Source organism: Hyaena hyaena, unplaced genomic scaffold (assembly GCF_003009895.1).
Source record: "Hyaena hyaena isolate Hyena2069 unplaced genomic scaffold, ASM300989v1 scaffold_17, whole genome shotgun sequence".
Classification (NCBI taxonomy): domain Eukaryota; kingdom Metazoa; phylum Chordata; class Mammalia; order Carnivora; family Hyaenidae; genus Hyaena; species Hyaena hyaena.
The window spans coordinates 2,584,610-2,604,921 of NW_024080648.1; the positions used below are offsets into that span (position 1 = coordinate 2,584,610).

At 36.1% G+C, this 20,312-nt stretch overlaps 1 protein-coding gene across 1 annotated transcript in view; it reads left to right on the forward strand.

Annotated features, from left to right (window-relative positions):
* Positions 1–20,312, forward strand: part of SGCZ (sarcoglycan zeta) — a 459,011-nt gene that overhangs the window by 378,969 nt on the left and 59,730 nt on the right. The window contains exon 4 of the mRNA XM_039221153.1: positions 17,651–17,773. Coding sequence (XP_039077084.1) covers positions 17,651–17,773 — 123 coding nt within the window. The remainder of the gene's footprint in view (positions 1–17,650; positions 17,774–20,312) is intronic.

Sequence of the window (20,312 nt, forward strand, 5' to 3'; positions counted from 1 at the left end):
CCATCGCCTGGGAATTCCCTTAAAGGAATAACTTGCAGGGGCCACTGGGTGGCTCAGTAGGCTGAGCGTCTGACCGGCTCAGGTCATGGTCTTGCAGTTCCTGGCTTGGAGCCCCACATCAGGCTCTCTGCGGTCCATGCAGAGCCTGCTTTAGATCCTCTGTCCACCATCACCCCGGCCCCTCCACTGCTTGAGTTCTCACTCTGTCTCTGTCTCTGTCTCTGTCTCTGTCTCTCTCTCTCTCTCACACACACACACAAATATTAAAAAAAAAAAAAAAAAGAGAGAGTAACCTGCATTATGTATGATCCCATCTTGTTTGTCTTTTTCTCTTAGATGTTACTGTTCTTCATTCCCTGACATCAGAATGTCTTGAAGCCATAGTTTTATATACTTGGTCCTTTTGTTGTTTCAGATAAGAGGGTAAATCTGATTTCAGACCATCCATCTTTTCAGAAGCAGAGACACTTTTTTTCTCATTTTGTTTATTTTTCTATCATTACAGGCTGTCAACATCCTTCCTAAACCTTCGAGCATAAAACAGAGCTGACCACTCAAGTAAAGCATAACCAAAATGTGTGATGCACTTACCCTCTGCTACTTATATGACACTCCTTTTCATTCAAACTATGATTACACTAAACTTCTGATAGCAATTTCACTGTGTTGCCTAAGTTTTATATTTCTTCACCAACAAGTTTAGTCTTCCTCTGGTCGCATTTTTAATTCACAACCATCAGCCATCAAAAAATACTTGTAATAACATATAATAATCCAGACAGATACAGATTAATCAACCTAGAGTTTAACCAGATCATTTTTCTTGCTCACCAGCATTGTGTTTCTAGTTATACAGTCTAAGATAATATTTACGACTTACCACTTGAACCCATCTGACATGGTTGTCTAATCAAGAAAACACTTTCTCCCATAAATGTTCACAATTCTTCCCCCTCACATACGGTTCTTGTTTAGGTTTTCAAAGGATGTCTCTTTATTCCTATGCAAAATATATTGTTTTCAGTGTTTTGAAAAAATGATTTTCCTAACATGCCAACCTGTCAAGATCCTTTAGAATTCCCATTCCGCTATTTAGCTGTCTACTTTTAGCTATTCTACTTTTAGTGTCGTGGGAAGATTTAATTAACATGACATCACTGTATTCCTCAAAATGATTAATAAAATATGTTCAGATAAGAGTTTTCTCACGAAACCATAAGCAGTTACAACTTATCAGAATAACTGTAATCAAATATAAAATAAACACATGTTGAAGCTAACCAAAGCTGGGCAAGTTTGGGTGCCTGAAGTAAAACCTCCAATTTATCTAGACTGTCATGAATTGAAAGGTAATTTAAAAGTGAAGTACAATTGTCACATGAAAGGCAATGGGCAAATATTCGAAAAATGTGTGTTTGTTTAAGAAAAAGAGATATAAGGGGCACCTGGGTGGCTCAGTTAAGGTTCAGGGCTTGACTTCACCTCAGGTCATGATCTCACAGCTCATGAGTTCGAGCCCTCTGCCGGGCTCAGAGCCTGGAGCCTGCTTCACATTATGTCTCCCTTTTGTCTCTGCCCTTCCCCCACTCATGCTCTGTCTCTCTCTCTCCTTCAAAAATAAAAAAAAAACCTTAAAAAATATTTTGAAAGAAGAAAGAGACATAAGGGGTGCCTGGGTGGCTCAGTAAGTTAAGGGTCTAACTTCTAGTCAGGTCTTGATCTCATGGTTTGTGGGTTTGGCCCTGTGTCAGGCTCTCTGCCTACACCTCAAAGCCTAGAGCTAGATTAGGATTCTGTGTCTCCCTCTCTCTCTACCCCTCCCCCTGGTCACACACACACTCTCTCTCTCAGAAATAAATAAACATAAAAATAAAAGAAAAATATATAATTATCTGTGCTTGTATTTGCTAAAAATAAAAAAGTTCACAAGGAATAGAAAAAAGTTGTTGCATTTAAATGAAATGTCAGAAAAGGATTTATAGGGCAGGGGTAGAAATGAGACTCATCCAATATATCTTATGCTTTTAACTTTTGTATTATGTAAATGAATTACCTTGCAAAAGCAAAGATTTTCACAGCCTATTGGATATTGTCTTCTATTGAGAGATTTTTGAAAATAAGTATTCCTTCTGCCATTGTAACCACAAATAACATATCCAAAAAGTATATATGTAACTGTTGGGTACCTACCTGGGTGTCTCAGTTGGTTAAGCTTCTCACTTCAGCTCAGGTCACCATCTCGCAGTTTGTAAGTTCAAGCCCCGCATCAGGCTCTGTGCTGACAGCTTGGAGCCTGGAGCCTGTTTAGGATTCTGTGTCTCCCTCTCTCTCTGCCTCTCCCTATTCACCCTTCTGTATCTCTCTCCTTCAAAGATAAATAAACATTAAAAAAATAAAAAAGGAATAAACTATTAAAATATAATCTGTAACTGTAACAATTTTAAAATGATATTATCACTCCTTTCAGTATTTGCAGGCATACACACCCGTCATATATAATTTTTAGTATGTGAAGTATACTGTCTTATGGAATATACCACTGATTCTTTTGTATTCGATTAAACGCTTTATGGTTTCTCTCCCAGATAATTTAATTTGAAATGAATATTGTATTCTAAATTCACATCTATACTCCATAAAGCCTACATACTGTTCTTTTCTACAGTAGTTCATATCATAATAGCTAAATATATGTTGGAAAGACATTAAAATAGTATCAAGACACTAATGTACTGACATCAGTTTCATGCTTATCTGAATAGTGAAGATGAGACTTGGAAGAAAAGAAATACAGAATCAGGTGAAATAACTAAGAATATTAAACATAGGCTTACACAGATTTTGGGAATAAAAGCTCAAACATTATATGCAATTTTTGTATTTATTATTACTGGTAATTATTATTAATGAATGCTTGGAGGTCACAAAACACTTGAATATCTCAACGTGATATTACTTTTCCAAAATATACATATTATGGAAAGAAATAGTAGGAGGTTAGTGATACAAAATAGTGTTTAACAATATGCAAATTATATGTTGTTAAGAAAGAAATTCTGACTGAATAGTAATAGTTAGTGGTAATTATCAAGCAGACCACCAAGCAATAGATGAAGCAGTCTTTTTCCATATTAGTATTTATTTTCCATTAAATGTACTATATACTAAATGACAACATAATAATTTCCCAAATTAAAACATAATAAAATTATTTATTTTCTGTCTTTACAGCAAAACATTACTCAACTAGAATTTTTGGAAGAAATATTTGCACTAAATCAGTATGTTTCTAGCAATTATTCTCTTCTGTATGCGATTTGTTTGTAAGAGTCGTTGATTATGTAGCATTCCTGTAGGTCATAGAAATTTTGTGTTAATAAAACAATGTGTTTATACAAGGTGTGACTCAGACCTAAGAGTTTTCTGCTTCTGATAGCCTTCCTTTAGTTAATTTATAGGCAAAGGGGTCTGTGCTATTTTAGATAAAATAGCAAGACTATAATTAAGGTAAGAAATTCTACACAATATGGAATCCAGCTGTTACTAGCAAAAGAACCATATGAAAATGTGTATAAATGTTGACTGTAGGGTTTTTGAAGGTCTGAGGAATGGTTAAGATTAATTTCTGAGGTAAATCCACTTGTGTGATGTTGTAGATAGCATTAATGGCTCTCTCCCTATGACAATTCTTCCCCTTCTCTTTAAATAATACCATCTCAGGTGGTAGGCAAGTGACTGATTACTCAACTGAAGGCTGCAGGTTTTCCTGCAGCTAGGCGTACCTGAGTTCTAGCCAATCAGATGTAAGTGGAGGTGATATGTACTGTTTCAGATGTAAATTTCTTTCAAGGAAATGGGTACACCGGAAGCTCATAAAACACTGCATATCAACTAACTAGAATGAAAATAGAAACTTAAAAAAAGAAATGGGCCTGCCCTTTCTTTTTTCTTTTTTCTTTTTTTTTTTTTTGCCTTTCCTCTCTCTGGAATGAGACACATAAAAGTAACCTGAGCACTTGTGTTGGTCTCCAAAATGGAAGCTGTAGTTTGAAAGCCATGGACGCCCTCATGTTTTCATTGTAACCACAGAGCACATACAAGACATATGCTGGAAAGAAAAACAGCCTAACAAGAATCTGATATATATACAGTAATATCTAGAATGAACTTTTTGGAAATAGACTTCCAACGTGTAGATGTCTTCATTTAATATCTGCAATTAGTAAGTGATAATAAAAGAATTTGCCACCTGTTTTTTTCAACTGTTATTATGATAGTCCAGTTAATTTCATCATCAAATTATTTATATCCTCCGGGCACCAAACTGCTGGTTTCAGGGAAAGATAGGTGATGATATGTTTTTGAAGGAAAAGTAGACAAGTATTTAAAGCGTTACTTTTTTCTTTCATATTTAGCTGGATAATTGATGACAAACATTACTTTTAATCAGAAAATACCTTAGAATTTTTAAAAAACATTAATCACTAGTGAAGGACAATATGTGGAAAATAATTAGAGATTTCAGTTGCATGGAGCAATGTAGGAAGTTACTTTTGCTGACTCTGTGAACACACACACTGGATAAATACCTATTCTGAAAGAAGAGATGGCCCATGAAGAGATAACATGGCCATGCTTGAATCCAATAAAGAAATAGACAATCAGGAAATAAGAAACTTAGAAATCCATTTTGAGAATTACTTTTTATAAATTCAAGTACTGTCTGCTGAAACACAGTGAACTGTCTATAATAATATCAGAAGTCTCCTCAAACATTTAATTAAATACACAACTGCATCAGATCCTCACCCCAAATATTACCAGTATATGCAAACATTAGCTTGGGGAAGAGGCATTTTAGCTCTTGGCATTTCTTCTTGAATGTTTTTTAAAATTTCAGGGTATCAGGAAAACTACAGGAGACTAGAGAAAGTAAGGGTGTTATTAGAAAAATTAATGTAGGGAAAAGATAGATCTTAGACAAGTATTATTTATTTTATTTATCTGAAAATCCTGTTACCTTTTTGAAACAAGCAGTCATTTCTAAGCTGGAAAATAGCTGTTGGTTAGACCAGTGCTTTTCTGAGGGAAATATTTAATTGAAATGTCATGTATTAATTTAAGGGCTCAATCTTAATTCAGTAACTCTGCTTTTTCTATTCCCATGTGGAAAGAAATCTTTTATTTCTTTACCTTTTTCTTTGGGCTTCTGTATCAGGAAGGCACTTGGAAGCAAAAAATGGTACAGTGAAAAGGGGATTTAAGAATGCCTCTTAGCCCTGTCTTCACTTTTGTAAATAGTTTTTCATTAAGTTCTTTTTAAATACTCCTTCTCTCTGCACATTGTCTCATAGACATTAAAATTAATTATATTAATTCATGAATAGAATTTTACACTTCATATAAATGTACCAACCCCCTCCCGCATTTAATATTCAAGCACTGAAAACCTTAGGTAACAAATTTAGAGCATTCCTTCTAAAACCAGAACAATTTCAAAGGTATATTAAGAACATTCTTCTAATATATATGTAGACTCCTAAAATTAGTAGGAAACTTTTAATTCAACAAGTTGTCTTTTTTTGTTTGTGGAAGAAGCCTATCTTTTAATTTTTGTGAGTCTTCTTTTTTTCCTTTGCAGTGCACAGCTATTTATCAAACTAGACTTAAGATAGCTCCCAGACAAATGTAAGCATACACTAGCTGAATAATCATTGTCAAAATATTTGTAAGGAACTTGAAATATACTCATATCAATATGTATGTCACAAGTATATGTTAAGTATTTCATATTAACAGCTAGGGCAAGTCACATTAGAGCATTTATATAGAAAGGGAGGAAAGACAGGAACTGAAATAGACCTTGAAAGAAGCCAGAAAGGTAAAGATAAAAAGAAGCCAGAGAGTTAAAGGTGCAACCTTATTGTAAAAGATAATTTGAAAAAAAAAGAAATATATATATATATTTAAGTAGAATATGAGGCATTTATTTAGATGATAAAGGAACTAGATGTTAATTCTTGACATGTTTACTGAGGTGAAAATTAAATGAGGTTATTAAATCAATAATCAGATTTTTAATGCATGAAATATTTCTTGAACACCTCTAATAGGTGAGAAACTGCATACTATAATTACTGAAGCTTCAGGGATGAACCAGATAGCTATAAATCCCTAAACTAGTGTAGCTTACATTACGGTGAGGTGTTCAGAAAATAAACAAGCAACCAAAAATTATAAGAAGAAAAATATAGTAGGTTCAAGTGGAAGAAAATGATGGTAGGAACAGGATTAATTACAAACAAATGGTGGGATAAATCCTCCAATCATGTGAAGGGTGTGGTGAGTTTCTGTAGACAAAACAGAAGAGAGAGAGGGAATGTGCCCCTTTAGGGAATGGTCTAGGATGAGCTATTTGAAGGAACAACTCTTTAGAACCAAATATAGCCATGAGCAAAACACACCAAGATCTGGCTAAAGATCATGGCAGACAGAAGAGAGAAAATGTGTAAAAACCTGTGTGTTTGATAAAATCAGTGTGTTTAAGAAATGGTAAAAGAACCATTGCAATGAGAGCAGACGCCTGAAGTCCTGAGTGTTGAAAGCATGGAGTTGCATTCTGAATACCATGCTGAGCTCCTGAAGGGATTTGAGTAGATGAGTCATGTGGTCTAAGTTTCATTTTGAAAATGTGACTCTGGTTTATATGTGGAGGATATACATTGGGAGGCAGGGCAACAAGAGCAAAAGTAGTGGCATGAATAAGAACACTTCTCCCTTCTTTCAGAGAAGTCAGCTCTAAACCTTAAGGAGTTTCCTGGAAACTGAGGAGCCATTTTTCTCCTGCTGTTTTCAAGGTTTCCAGCTGTCTTTGGCTTTCCTCATCTGTACTACAGTGTGCCTGTATGTGGACCTTTCTGTATTTTTCCTCTTTGGAGTTCATTAAGCTTCCTGGATATATAGGTTATTATTTCTCAATATATTTTTAGGAAGTTTTCAGGCATTATTATGTAAGGAATATTTTCTGTTCTTTTCTCTTACTCATCCACCTCTAGAATTCCTCTCACACATATGTTCATGAGTTTAGTGATGTCCCACATTCCTCTCTGAGGTTCTGTTCATTTTTCCTCATTCTTTCCCTCTCTGTTCTTAGATTTTATAACTCTAATTTATCTTTAAAATTGTTCATTCTTTCTTCTGCTAGTTCACATCAACTCGGGAGTGAATTTTTCATTCAATTATTTTACTTCTTAGCTTCAGAATTTTTATTTGCTTCTTTTATAGTTTCTGTATCCGTATTGATATTCTTCATTTAATGAAACATTTTATTATACAATCATTTAATTCTTTAAATACAGTTTCCCTTAGGGACGCCTGTCTGGCTCAGTCACCAGAGCATGCGACCTTTGATCTCCAAGTAGCAAAATTGAGCCCCACATTGGGTGTAGAGATTACTGAAAAAATTCTTAAAAATGCAGTTTCCTTTAGTTATTTGAATGTGTGATACTGGCTACTTTCAGTAGCTATTTGAAGTCTTTGTTAAGTCTGACATTTTGTAATTTTCGCAAGCAATTTATTGCCTGATATTTCCCATCTATGGGTCAGGCTTTCTGAAATATTTTTGGCATGCCATAATTTTTTGTGTTTTTTCATTTACTATGTATCCTTAGAACTATTTACTGAGAGTTCAGATTGTTTATAAAATATGTTTCAACAGTTTTTCTGAAGATCAATTCTGCCAAGCTACTATCATTGTCATACCAGAAGTGGAACCTGAGATTGATTAACCTTGAAGTTGAGGGCTAACAGTGATATTTATAAACAGTTTAAATGTGGATTTGAAGGTAATTGTGAGTGCACATGTTATAAATTTCGGATTTACATACACTTTATTTTTTTTTTAATGTTTTATTTATTTCTAGGAGAGAGAGACAGCGTGAGCAGGGGAGGGTCAGAGAGAGAGGGAGTCACAGACTGAAACAGACTCCAGGCTCTGAGCTGGCAGTCAGCACAGAGCCCGACGTGGGGCTCGAACCCGCGAACCGCGAGATCATGACCTAAGCGAAAGTCCGACGCTCAACCGACTAAGCTACCCAGGCGCCCCTACATACACTTTAGTTAAAATATATGATCTGGCATGAAAACCTGTAGGTGAATGGATGTAAATAGTGAAGGACTTTTCTCAAATCCTTTATTTTTTCTTTGCCCTGGAGACATTTCACAAAGAATCTACTTAAGAGTCATTACTCTGACTCTGGGCATGTAAATATTTAGAGAATAGAAATAAAAGGGAAATAAGTAGATAGGGACAGAAAAAACCCAGAAGAAAACCCAGGAGAGTGTGGTTTTTCAAATTATAATTTTCCTGTATCTCTGATACTGATCAAGGACCATCACCTTTTGCTTGAAAATCATTCTTTGCAATTTTCTTTTCTTTTCTTTTTTTAATCTTTATTTATTTTTGAGAGAGGCACAAAGCCAGACACAGGGCTCAAACTCACGAACCACGAGTTCATTATCTGACCAGAAGTCGGTCGCTCAGCCAACTGAGCCACCCAGATGCCCCTACAATTTCCTTAAAATGAATTTGTTCTAATTTGTTCCTAAAATGAATTTGAACTAATCATTTGGTGATTAGTTCTCTCAGGTTTTGTTAGTCTGAAAATATCCTCTGGCCTTCGATCTTGGATGATAATTTTGTCAGACTTGAAATCCTAAGTTGGCATTTTTTTTTGTTATTTTTTTCTTATTTCCCCCTTTACACTGAAGATGTATTTTACATGTTGAATTATGTCTCCCCCCCAAAACAAAATTTCATATAAGAAGTCCTAACCCCTTGTGCAAGCATGTGATCTTATTTGAAGATAGGGTCTTATTTGGAGATTAAAGTATCAGTAAACACGCCTCAAATATTCTTACTAAAAACTGTTAGTAAGTAATATAAATAAATATGCTAATGCTACTCTGTAGTGAAGGTGGTTACTTATTTATATCATTGTCAAGAATACAGTTCTCTGTCTGGAATGGTTACTGTGTAAGATCTCTTACATTAGAAAAGTTAATTAAAAGTACTGTTAAGGTGACTTTCACTATAATAATTAGGTGATAAATTGTCAAAGTTGGATTTTTAAAACAATGTTTATTTATTTATTTTTGAGAGAGGGAGAGAGAGATAATATGCACAAGCAGGGGAAGGACACAAAGAGAGAGAGAGAGAGAGAGAGAGAGAGAGAGAGAATCCCAAGCAGCCTCTGTGCTGTCAATGCAGAGCCCAGTGTCTGGGGTTGATCTCACTAACCGTGAAATCATTACGTGAACAGAAATCAAGAGTCAGACGCTTAACTGACTGAACCACCCAGCCAAAAGTCATCCAATTATTGGAATATTAGAGAAAAAGTAATCTTGAAATTTGAAATTTGGTATGAAATTTATACTTAATTGGTCCATGAGACTGCATTATTAGTGAACACATCTGCAAAATTATACTATCACAACTAAACAAGTTATATTGCATGTGATTTAGAGGGAATTTGCATAAAAATATTATCAGAAAACTGTACCAACTCATTTTCATGCTTGTGTTGATGTCTAATATGGATCCACATATTAATTATTATTTGAAAGAAAATGCACATTAGAAAGGAAGAAAAATAAAATTATTAATCACTACTTGAAACTGCCCTGATAGTTGTGTCAACATGTAGTAGAACACCAGGTCAGGCTGACAAGAAAGGAAAAATGCTGAGAAGTTACTTGTTCTTATGAAACATATGTTAAAAATTAAAAATAATACACCACAATGGGAAAAATTTTAGTTGGTGTTATCAAGAAATGAGTTTTCAACTCTAATGTGCTACCACAACTTCCATAAATTATATTGCATCATTTTAGACGTTATTAATGTCTGCTAAAAGTTATGCAATGAGAGATCATCAGAGGACATTAGGAATTTGTTTTCTCCTTTCTCTCTTATAAAAACAACTTAGCAAAAATGTAGTTGTAAGCAGTCTCTTCTCATTACTTAAGTATTCACTGATTCTACTCTTCTATAATAATTCTATCATAGTATTTTTTCACTGCATGTGACATGCATTTTTGTTTCAATTTTTTTCTTTAGACATTAAAAGAACATGAATGATCATGATACATTAAAAATTTAGATAATATTTCACTCACCAACTTTATGCCATCCATAGTTTTGAAATGCTATAACTTTATGTCTGCATACTATACAAAAAGAATCCAACAGAATACTTTATGCGTACGCTGTTTGACTGGTCCTTTTAAACAAAATAACAAGTCCAGGATGTATGCTTTCACTTGTCTTAGACAACATCGTCAACAAAAGTGGGACAGAGAAACATATTTTACCTGGTCCTCTCAGAATTCATAGAGGCCAAGCCCAGGAGAAAATACCATAGTAATATATATACAGTACAATGATAATGATTAATTAATAAACATTATTATTATGGTATTATTATGAATCACCAAAAAGAGGGAAGAGTACAAGCATACAGGTTATATTTACACCATTAAGGCTAGTGTTGAAATTGTCTAAGTAGAAATTTAGTGTGCTCAATGCGAAGGCTATAAGAGAGTTTGCCCCAGGATATTATGGTGTCCATGCCCACAGCATCATTTTTGGAAGCCCTAGTGCATAGCTTTTTCCCTTTTAATTAAACTCTAATGATGTATATATTGTGGTGTGTGGTGGGAGGTATAGTGTTTGATAAAGGTGGAAGGTTTCTCACTTTTATTTAATAAAGAGAAGTGTGACAGAGAGGGAGAGACAGAGAGAGAGAGAAGGATACATGGAAACTTAAAGAAGAAAATAGAGAAAGAGTAAGGATGATGCAAAAAGAAATTTCAGAGTTTAAGAACTCCTCAGCCTGCGTGGAGTGGATGAGTAATTTGTTGATTCATATAACAGGCAAACCCAGGGCTAGACTAGTTTGTCTCTGACTGGATCCAGCCTTTAAGCAATAGTTTCAGGCATGCCTCTCTCTCCTTCTCAGTCTCCTTCTTACCTTCCCCTAGCCCCCCCTCCCACTCATTTTCACTGATAGGCTGAATTCTCAGGCCAACTTTTTCCGCATAGGGGTATAGCTAGCCTTAAAAGCTTAAGTGTATATCATGCTCAGTATCTGTGATCTGGAAAAAAGAATGCACCTCTTCTTCAAAATGTAAAGCAAAAATCAGGAGAGCGTTTGAGTCATGTGCTTGTGTACTAATTAACTGCTTTGGTTGAAGAGAACTGAACAACTTCTAGACAGAGAGTCAGCCCCACACTCCCCTATCGAGTGATTGTGGGGAGGATATTGTCAGCAAAGGAGACTGAGGAGCAGTGGCATAAAAAAGATGGCCCCTCCAAGAGTAATCCAGGAATTATGCATTGAAACCATTGTGGCATACCTTTTAGTAACTCAGATTCGGAAAAACTACAAAGTCTATTAACACTGAGAATTGGCAGTGAGGCGGAGCGCTAGGAACTCTCCTATTCTATTGGTAGGAATATAAATTGATACAGCAGTTTGGAAAGTAAGTTTTTATTATGTAGTAATCTTGAAGTACATTCTCTATGATCCAGCCATTTCACACCTACACATAAGCTCTGGAATTGCTTGAGAATAGGAGACTTGTAGGATAATTTTTATAGCATCTTTGTTACTGACTCGAATATTCTAGAAACCTATAAGATCACCAGTGGAAAATGCATCCCTAATTGGGATATCCATATAATAGACGATAGCAGTGAAAGTGAATAAACCAGAGCCACGTGTGTCAAAAGAGATGAATCTCACAAGCCTAATACTGTGTAAAAGCCTAGTCGCTGAAAAATAGAAGTCATATAAAGCTGTGTGTTTGTGTGTGTATTTGTATATGTATGTGTGTGTTGCAAAACATGCAAAGCTGAGAAAAATGTTTTAAGGATACATACGTAAGTAGTCAAGTTACAAATTGGGAGTGATTAAAAACTCATTTTAGAGTAATGCTGACATGCAGAGCTCCCATAGGATGAAGGGGGCATGTGACTAAGAAAAGATTATGCTAAAGGCTTCACTTCACAAGCTATTTCTTCAGCCATGCAGTGGGTAACATTATGTACACAATTTTGATCTGTATAAGCTTTTCATAACTTTTTAAATTTTTTTAATATTTTATTTATTTCTGAGAGAGAGAGAAACAGTGTGAGCAGGGGAGAGTCAGAGAGAATGGGAGACACAGAATCTGAAACAGGCTCCTGGCTCTGAGCACAGAGCTCGATGCGGGGCTCGAGCCCATGAACCGTGAGATCATGACCTGAGCCGAAGTCGGATGCTTAACCGACTGAGCCACCCAAGCATCCCCATAACTTTTTTAAGAAGGAAGATGGAGAATAATAGTATGAGGTCGTAGCTATGGTATAGATGGGCGAGGGGGTGATAAACAAGGCATAATAACACAGAGGGTGGACAGTGGTAGAATTCACTTCTGTTTAAAAATAAACATTTTTTAAAGTTTTAATTTAAATTCCAGATAGTTAACATGCAATGTAATATTCGTTTCAGGTATGCATATAGTGTGTTTCAACACTTCCATGTGTCATGTGGTGCTCACCACCACAGTGCACTCCTTAATCCCCAACGCCTATTTTACCCATCCCCACTACCAGCTCCCCCTCTGGTAACCACCAGTTTAAACTCTATAGTTAAGAGTCTGTTTCTTGGTTTGCCTCCTCTCTCTGTCTCTGTGTCTCTTTGTCTCTCCTTTCCCCCTTTCTCATTTGTTTCATAAAAAACAAACTTTTATTGAGGAATTACTGTATACAAGGCACTGGTCTAGACACAGGATAGTAGGAAGCCCCAGGTAGGGATACAAGGCTGAATGCAACCTCAGGGTTCGTGTAACTACCTTATTTGCTAGAGAAACAATGGTTAGTTATTCCAATTCTGGAACAGAAGTCAGTTCCTGTGGTGGGGGGCTAGGTTGCAGGGGCGCAGAGAGAGGGGTGGTGTACTACTCTCTGACAGGATCCAATGTAGATTGCAATTGCCAAAGGCCCTAGAGCCCTTGTCCTAAGATAAGCCCCCCAGCCTGGCCCCTCCGACCTTTTCCTCATTCTGCTTCTTCTCCTTCTCCCCCCAAGTACACTCAGAGTACACTTTCCACAAGTGACTTTTTCATGACATAGACATACATTGTGTAAAATGAATATAGTGCTTATTTAGACTTGTACTTCATGAAACCAGTTTCTTCTGTTTCAGCGTCTTCATTTTTTGGGGGAAGGAGGACATGGTGATAATTCTAAAAGAGGAATTTGAGAACTCTGGATTTAGTTGACTGTATTGACTCTTGTTTTTATTTTTCTTGTGGGGATTTCTAATCTTTTAATTATACTCTTCTTCAAGACCTTGAAAATATTGACAACATATAAAACCAGAGTTATATAGGAAGAGAGATCCATCATGATATGCTTGAGGAAAACACACTGGAGATAATTAGACATATCCATTTTGATCTTTGCCTTGTTTTCTTTAAATTAGGACTAAATAGTACCAAGAGGCTTTTTGGAAATATATTGTTTGAGCTCCTCTAGAGATTTTTATTGAAGAAAATATTCCAATTCATGTGTTTGACTGATTTAATGTAGAAAATGCAAAGACAGTAGATAAATTATTGGAGCCTCTCTATTTGTCAGCAAATATGCCTTTGGCTACTGACTATGTCTGTAAGAAATGTGAATGTTCCACAAAGGCAATGAAACCATCTCTGAGGAGAACAAGAAATTAGTTTTGTTGTTGCTTTTGTTTATTTGCTTTTAATGAATATTTACAGAACATTAAGTGAACTAGAGAAAATATTTGGATATATATTAAATAGTTTAGTCTTTTTGTGGAATCTGTTCTTTTGCTTACATATTTACCCCTTTTTCCTGCAAATTCCCTTTACTTATTTTATCCCTGATGGTTCTTTGTTTGGTTTTGCAGTTGCTAACATTAGCTTCCTCAGATATTCTTAAGGAAACATTTAGTTTTGAGACTTTAGTTAGCAAGTTAGTGTTTAAGATGACTAGTAAAATATAGAACTGTCTGGATAATCTGGATAATCCCATGCCCCATGATCTATTTGCTAAGGAATCAGAGCTCCTTCTCCAGAGTCATTCAGGCATATTGCTTTCCTGCAACTCTGGAAGTATTACTAATTGAGAAAAAAAAATGGAACTGAGCATTTTCTTAGCTCCTATCACAACTAGATACTGACTTGACCTAGCCCAGCAAATATATAAAGCCAGGAATATGAAAAACAGAATAAGATGATACAAAACACATAATAAGTTCAGTTTCATCTAGTCTAATACATTAACTTTAAACATAAATATCCACAACGATGCAAAATGGGTCAAATTACATGCATTACTGTTTGCTATTTGTAGAAAAGGAAAGCAATGTACAGAAGCACAATATATTCAAAATTGTTTTCTGATTTAAAATATTTACTGTCAAGTATTGCTAATTGCTTGCAAATATGTCTTCCGAAATTTTAGTAATATGTTGAATAAAGTGTAGTCTGCAGTACTAATTTATATATCTATTTTTAGTTGAATGATTCTGCATGCATTTATTGATGACCTCGATGCATTTTTTTAAATTCCAGGTATATCTCCTTCTTACTAGCTTATTGCTTTTGCTTACTTAAATTTATTGAATTAAGATTTCAGCTCCCTTTGCTGTATCCAGATACTCTACGTATATTTCTACTGGTTTATGTGACACACAATATAGCATGCTTATGTTAATAACCTGTCTTTCATATAATGACATCAAATGTTATGCCAAGAAAAGTCTTATCAGCTTGTATCTATATTGAGCATGTGTATGTATATGTGTATAGAATATATATTATATACATACAGTGTGTAAAATATATATTATGTATATATATTATGTATATAATACATATTATATACATATAATTATATTATATACATATTATTATATACATTATATACATATAATACATATTATATATATAATATATATACATATATATCCTCTTCAATGTCATTAAAGTCACTGATATATTTTGTGGATCAATTCACCCAATAATTAAGTATATTTGAAGAAAACAATGTAATATACAAGGTTTTATGAGTATAGTATCTAGAATATCTTTCAGGCAGTTCAGATTTAGTGTAAGTCTGAGTGCCCTTGAAGATAGACTGAGACACAGAGAACTCAATTTTAGAAGTCACATTTATACACCCCCAAGCATGATTTTTGAACATCACCCAGTTACTATGGGTTACTATGTGTTACTATGCTTTAAAGATTAAAGCGCAACACAGGAAGGTCAGACCATGATTAGCAGAAGACACACTCAACTGAACAACTGAATACAGGCTGCTGAATGATGTTTGCCGGATCAATCGCAAAGACTGTTAACAAGGACAATGGGCACCCATTGGTTCCAATATTGCCATTAAATTTCATAAGAAAAGTACTTTGCTTAAAAAGATACATGAAACAGACATTAAAGTAAAATTCATGCTTTTGGATCTTGACAGCCTGCAAGGTTAACGTCAGTTTTATCTTACTTAGCATTGTCATAGTTGAAGCTTTTTAAGTTTTCTATGTGGACCTGAAAACATGTAGGCAGTTTCTTATATTATAAGAAAAATATACATCTTGTTTTCAGAGGAATTATCCTTCATGTTACCAGAGTGTGGAATTAATGTTTTCATCTTGTTAAGTGCCCCTCAGAAGCTATGATGGTGGGAAGGTCTAAGATCCTAAGGCCCATGGACTAGGCCTGGGAACAGGGCTGAAGAGGGGCTGAGGGCCAAAGAAAGGGAAAGAAAGCTAATATCTAGTATTCACTCACCTATCTATACCTTTAGAAATCAGACCCAATATTAAATTTGGAGTATATTTTGGAATACAAAGATGAACTCATATTTTGAATTCCTGGAGGTCACATATCTAAAAACTAATTGTAGTACATTGTCTTAGTCTGTTTGGGCTACTATAACCAAAATACCATAGAGCGGGTTGTTTAAACAACAGAAATTCTCTCTTTTTATGTTTTTATTTATTTTTGAGAGAGACAGAGCATGAGCAGTGGAGGGACAGAGAGACAGGGAGACACGGGATCTGAAGCAGGCTCCAGGCTCTGGGCTGTCAACACAGAGCCTGATGTGGGGCTCGAACTCACAAACCATGAGATCATGACCTGAGCCGAAGTCAGATGCTCAACAAACTGAGCAACCCAGGCATCTCAGATATTCTATTACATGCTGGGAATTCCAACAGCAAGGCACTAGCTTAGCCAGCATCTGGTGAGATGCTGCTTCCTGGCCTGCACATTCCAGCCTCTCACCGTGTCCACACTCAGCAGACTGCAGAGAGAGAAAAGGCAAATGTCATCATAAGGTCACTAATTTTATTCATGAGGGCTCCACCCTCATGACCTAATTACCTATCAAAGATGGCCTCCCCTAATACCATCTCACTGTGGGCTTGGAGGTCAACATAGGAATTTTGGGCAGACAAACAAGCAGTCCACAACATATGCAATGTCAATGACAAGAGGTTTGTGCAAATGTGATGTGCCTTGGTCATGTTTGGGCTGGGTTGTATCTGACAAGAGTTTTTGGCGTAGATAACAGACAGAAGAGAGACTCCTCGGATCTTTACAGGCGGGGAAGGTGTATCATATGCCAAATGTGTTAGGCTAAAAGAAATGAATTGATATTAAGGGAATAGCAATTCCTTACCCTCTGACCAGTTGAAGCCCTTCAAACTTACAAATTATGTTTTCCAAATATGGAAGCTGCCTTTGTGGTTCATAGATGGATTAATACTGCAAACTTGTCCACTACATCAGAAACAGATTTCCAACTGTATGATGTAACTATATTTAATACTGTATTTTAATAAATCAAGAAAATCTTTGATGAGAAAATACATTGGGGAGTACTCAAACCATATATATGTATATATTTATATTTGCAAGATTAACTGTAAAATGCATTCACATAGTGTGATAGTAAAGGATGAACAAAGTTCAATATTAATGTATGTGAAATGTAGAGTAGTTAACAGTTTACAGGTGAGTAAGGCTTCACAAGTACCTTGCCATGTAGTGAGTCCAGGCACTATTGTTGACTCACGAAGAGAACAGGGGAGTCATTCAGTCCATAAGAATTTATTGAGCATCCGACCTGTGCCAGGTATCATGCCAAGTCTTCAGGCTACAACCAAGAACAAAGTAGACATCATCTCTCCTTGCATCTATGCAAATGTTTTTTTTTTTGTTTGCTTGAGGTTCTGTTATTGTTGTTGTTTTGTTTTTTTAATTAGCTAAACCTACAAACCTTGTTAGGACCATGCAAGCATTTAGAAGTCAGATGTATGCCCAAACATCCTAGCCCAGAAAACTCTACCAAATTAGCCTACTGGAAGGGAAAACAAATTCATATATATATATATATATATATATATATATATATATATATATATATGATACATCATATATATATATATACACACACATCATATATATATATATATACACACACATATATATTTCTCCTCTTTTTTCTAAAAAAAATACATGTTAATGGTTTCCTACATCCAGTTTCATTTTTAAACCTTTCCTCTGACCATAGGAGCTGACGCTGTGGAGGCTCAGTGTAAAAGATTTGAAGTGAGAGCGAGTGAAGACGGCAGGGTGCTCTTCTCTGCAGATGAAGATGAGATTACCATTGGGGCTGAAAAGCTGAAAGTTACAGGTACTGTAGCTTGAGGTCTTGGAACATTGTTTACTTCTCAAAAGCACATGCAACTGAACCAGAGCTACATTAAAAGATGCACGATTCCCACGCCTAAAATTGAGTTCACATTATAACATGATGTCACACCATTTGATTTTCCAGTAGTCTTCAACTAGAAGGCACAGGTTGCGGTGCCAGGAGATAAGTAAACCTTGGCCTCAGTGATGTAAAAGTATAGCTGCGCAGCCTAGGTGTCCTAGGGGCACAGGAGAGGCAGGGGAAAATGGGTCAGGATAGTGGAAGACAACCTAGAATGCAGACACTGAGACAGGCTAACTAAAGATGATAGATGTATAACATTCAGAGATACTATTTAAAAGTGAAAGAGGGGCACCTGGATGACTCAGTCGGTTAAGTGTCCAACTTTGGCTCAGGTTATGATCTCATGGTTTGTGAGTTCGAACCCCGCATCGGGCTCTGTGCTGACAGCTGGGAGCCTGGAGCCTCCTTCAGATTCTGTGTCTCCCTCCCTCTCTTCCCCTCTCCTGCTCACCTCTGTCGGTCTCTCTCTCTCTCTCAAAAATAAATACACATTAATTTTTTTTTTAAAAGTGAAAGACACGCAAAGAGATCTAAAATGCAAATATCAATGGTAGACTGAAGTAGGGGAAAGGTTATAAGTAAACTAAATTCTTTTCTTTACAGCTTGTAATTATTCTCAGAAGTATAGACATCAAGAAATAGTGCTATCCACATATTATTTAGAAGTTATTAAAGTCATTATTTTAATGTTAGGGCTATTAAAGTCAGTCACCAACCGAAATTAAAAAGCAAAACAAAACCTGAAATCAAAGTTAAAAGCAGAGCTGGGAGCAAGGAAGGATTTTATGAAGACTATTTTAAGCACACTCTCTTCGAATTACTTGATTTGCAGTCATAATATGTATTGTTTTTTTTTTTAATATTTTTATTTATTTCTAGGAGAGAGAGAGAGAGATAGCGTGAGCAGGGGAGGGTCAGAGAGAGAGGGAGACACAGACTGAAACAGGCTCCAGGCTCTGAGCTGGCAGTTAGCACAGAGCCCGACACGGGGCTCGAACCCACGAACCGCGAGATCATGACCTAAGCGAAAGTCAGACGCTCAACCGAATAAGCCACCCAGGCGCCCCTGTATTGTTTTGATAATATATTTAATAAATACCCAAAGAGGCCTACATTAGAAAAAAAAGAGAGAGAGAGATACATTTGACCTGTTGTTTCCCAAATCTGAGTTTGGGAACAGCTCATGGGATGTCTATCCTATTTAGGTCCTACTGAGCCCTGTGGGCCAAGTGAAAACAGTTAGCATGGGAATTAGTCTTTGTTCTCAGTCTGTTCGGGCTGAAGCTTGCCCCTACCATTCAATATTTAAATAAACTCTATGCCTCCAATTGTCCTGAATCTACATGATTGAATGATGATGGTAACTTTAGTGCTCAAATTATAGCGGTATATGTGTGCCCACTTATGAATACATATATGTGTTTAGAATATTTTCAGCACATAATGAAGATGTTGTACAGGTTAGCTCTTTCTATTTATTAATGAGGATAATATTAATATTGTTAATGTTGCAGACATGAGGGCTTGTGTGTATTGCAAGAAAGGCATACTATTAAATGGCACTGAAATTCAACAGAGGTAGTTTAATAGAGATCTTCACTGGGCCTCAGCAGCCCGGGTCACATCCCGCCACCACCATCTCTTCTGTCTCCCAAAGTGTCCCTTCTCTTGTGGAATGTTCTACTTAGCTGGAGCCCACACCATTGGGTTGGTGTTTGGAGTGTTCCCCACACTGCCCAAATCCCTCACCTCCTTTTCTTTCTTCAGACTCCTTGGAGAGGTCAGGTAACGAAGCCCCACAGCAGGAAAAAAGTTGACCTTCCTAAGCCTTGAGTGTGTGGTGGTTGGGGAGGGGGGAGAGGGCAGGGAACAAAACACAAAGCAGGAAAATTTTCATTGACACAGAACACAGACAAATAGGATAAGACATTGACTTTAGGGCCCTCAGGGCTACCATTTGAGTTGTTGGTTAGTGGGAAAGCTGGCAAACCAGGTAGAATATACTCAGGGGGTTTAAGCAGATGTGATTTCAGTATTTAACACTCTTTGAACTTTGCTGATGCCTCCTGGTTATCAGTTTTAATCTTGGGATAGCTTTTAGGCTGTTACACTTACCTAAAAAATATTTCATCCATATTCGGATATTCCCATTGAGTACTTTGCATTCATAAGTGACAGGAATTTCTGGAGCTCTTGACAGTTTTTATGAACTCATGGAATTTTAACTTTCTCTGATCTTTGTACTGACTTGACTTGTCTCGTAACAGTTGCAGTGAAATGGTGTCTTCACAGAATTAGACTGATTAACTAGTTTTTAAATTTTTCTTTGAGGTACATGGATACTCACCTTTATTTTCTTCTTTTTCTTGGTAGCCTGGCTGCCATCCTTGGATTAAGTGGAATTATTAAGTTATTAAATTATAAAATCAGCAGAGAAAGTGCTCCCTGAAAAATC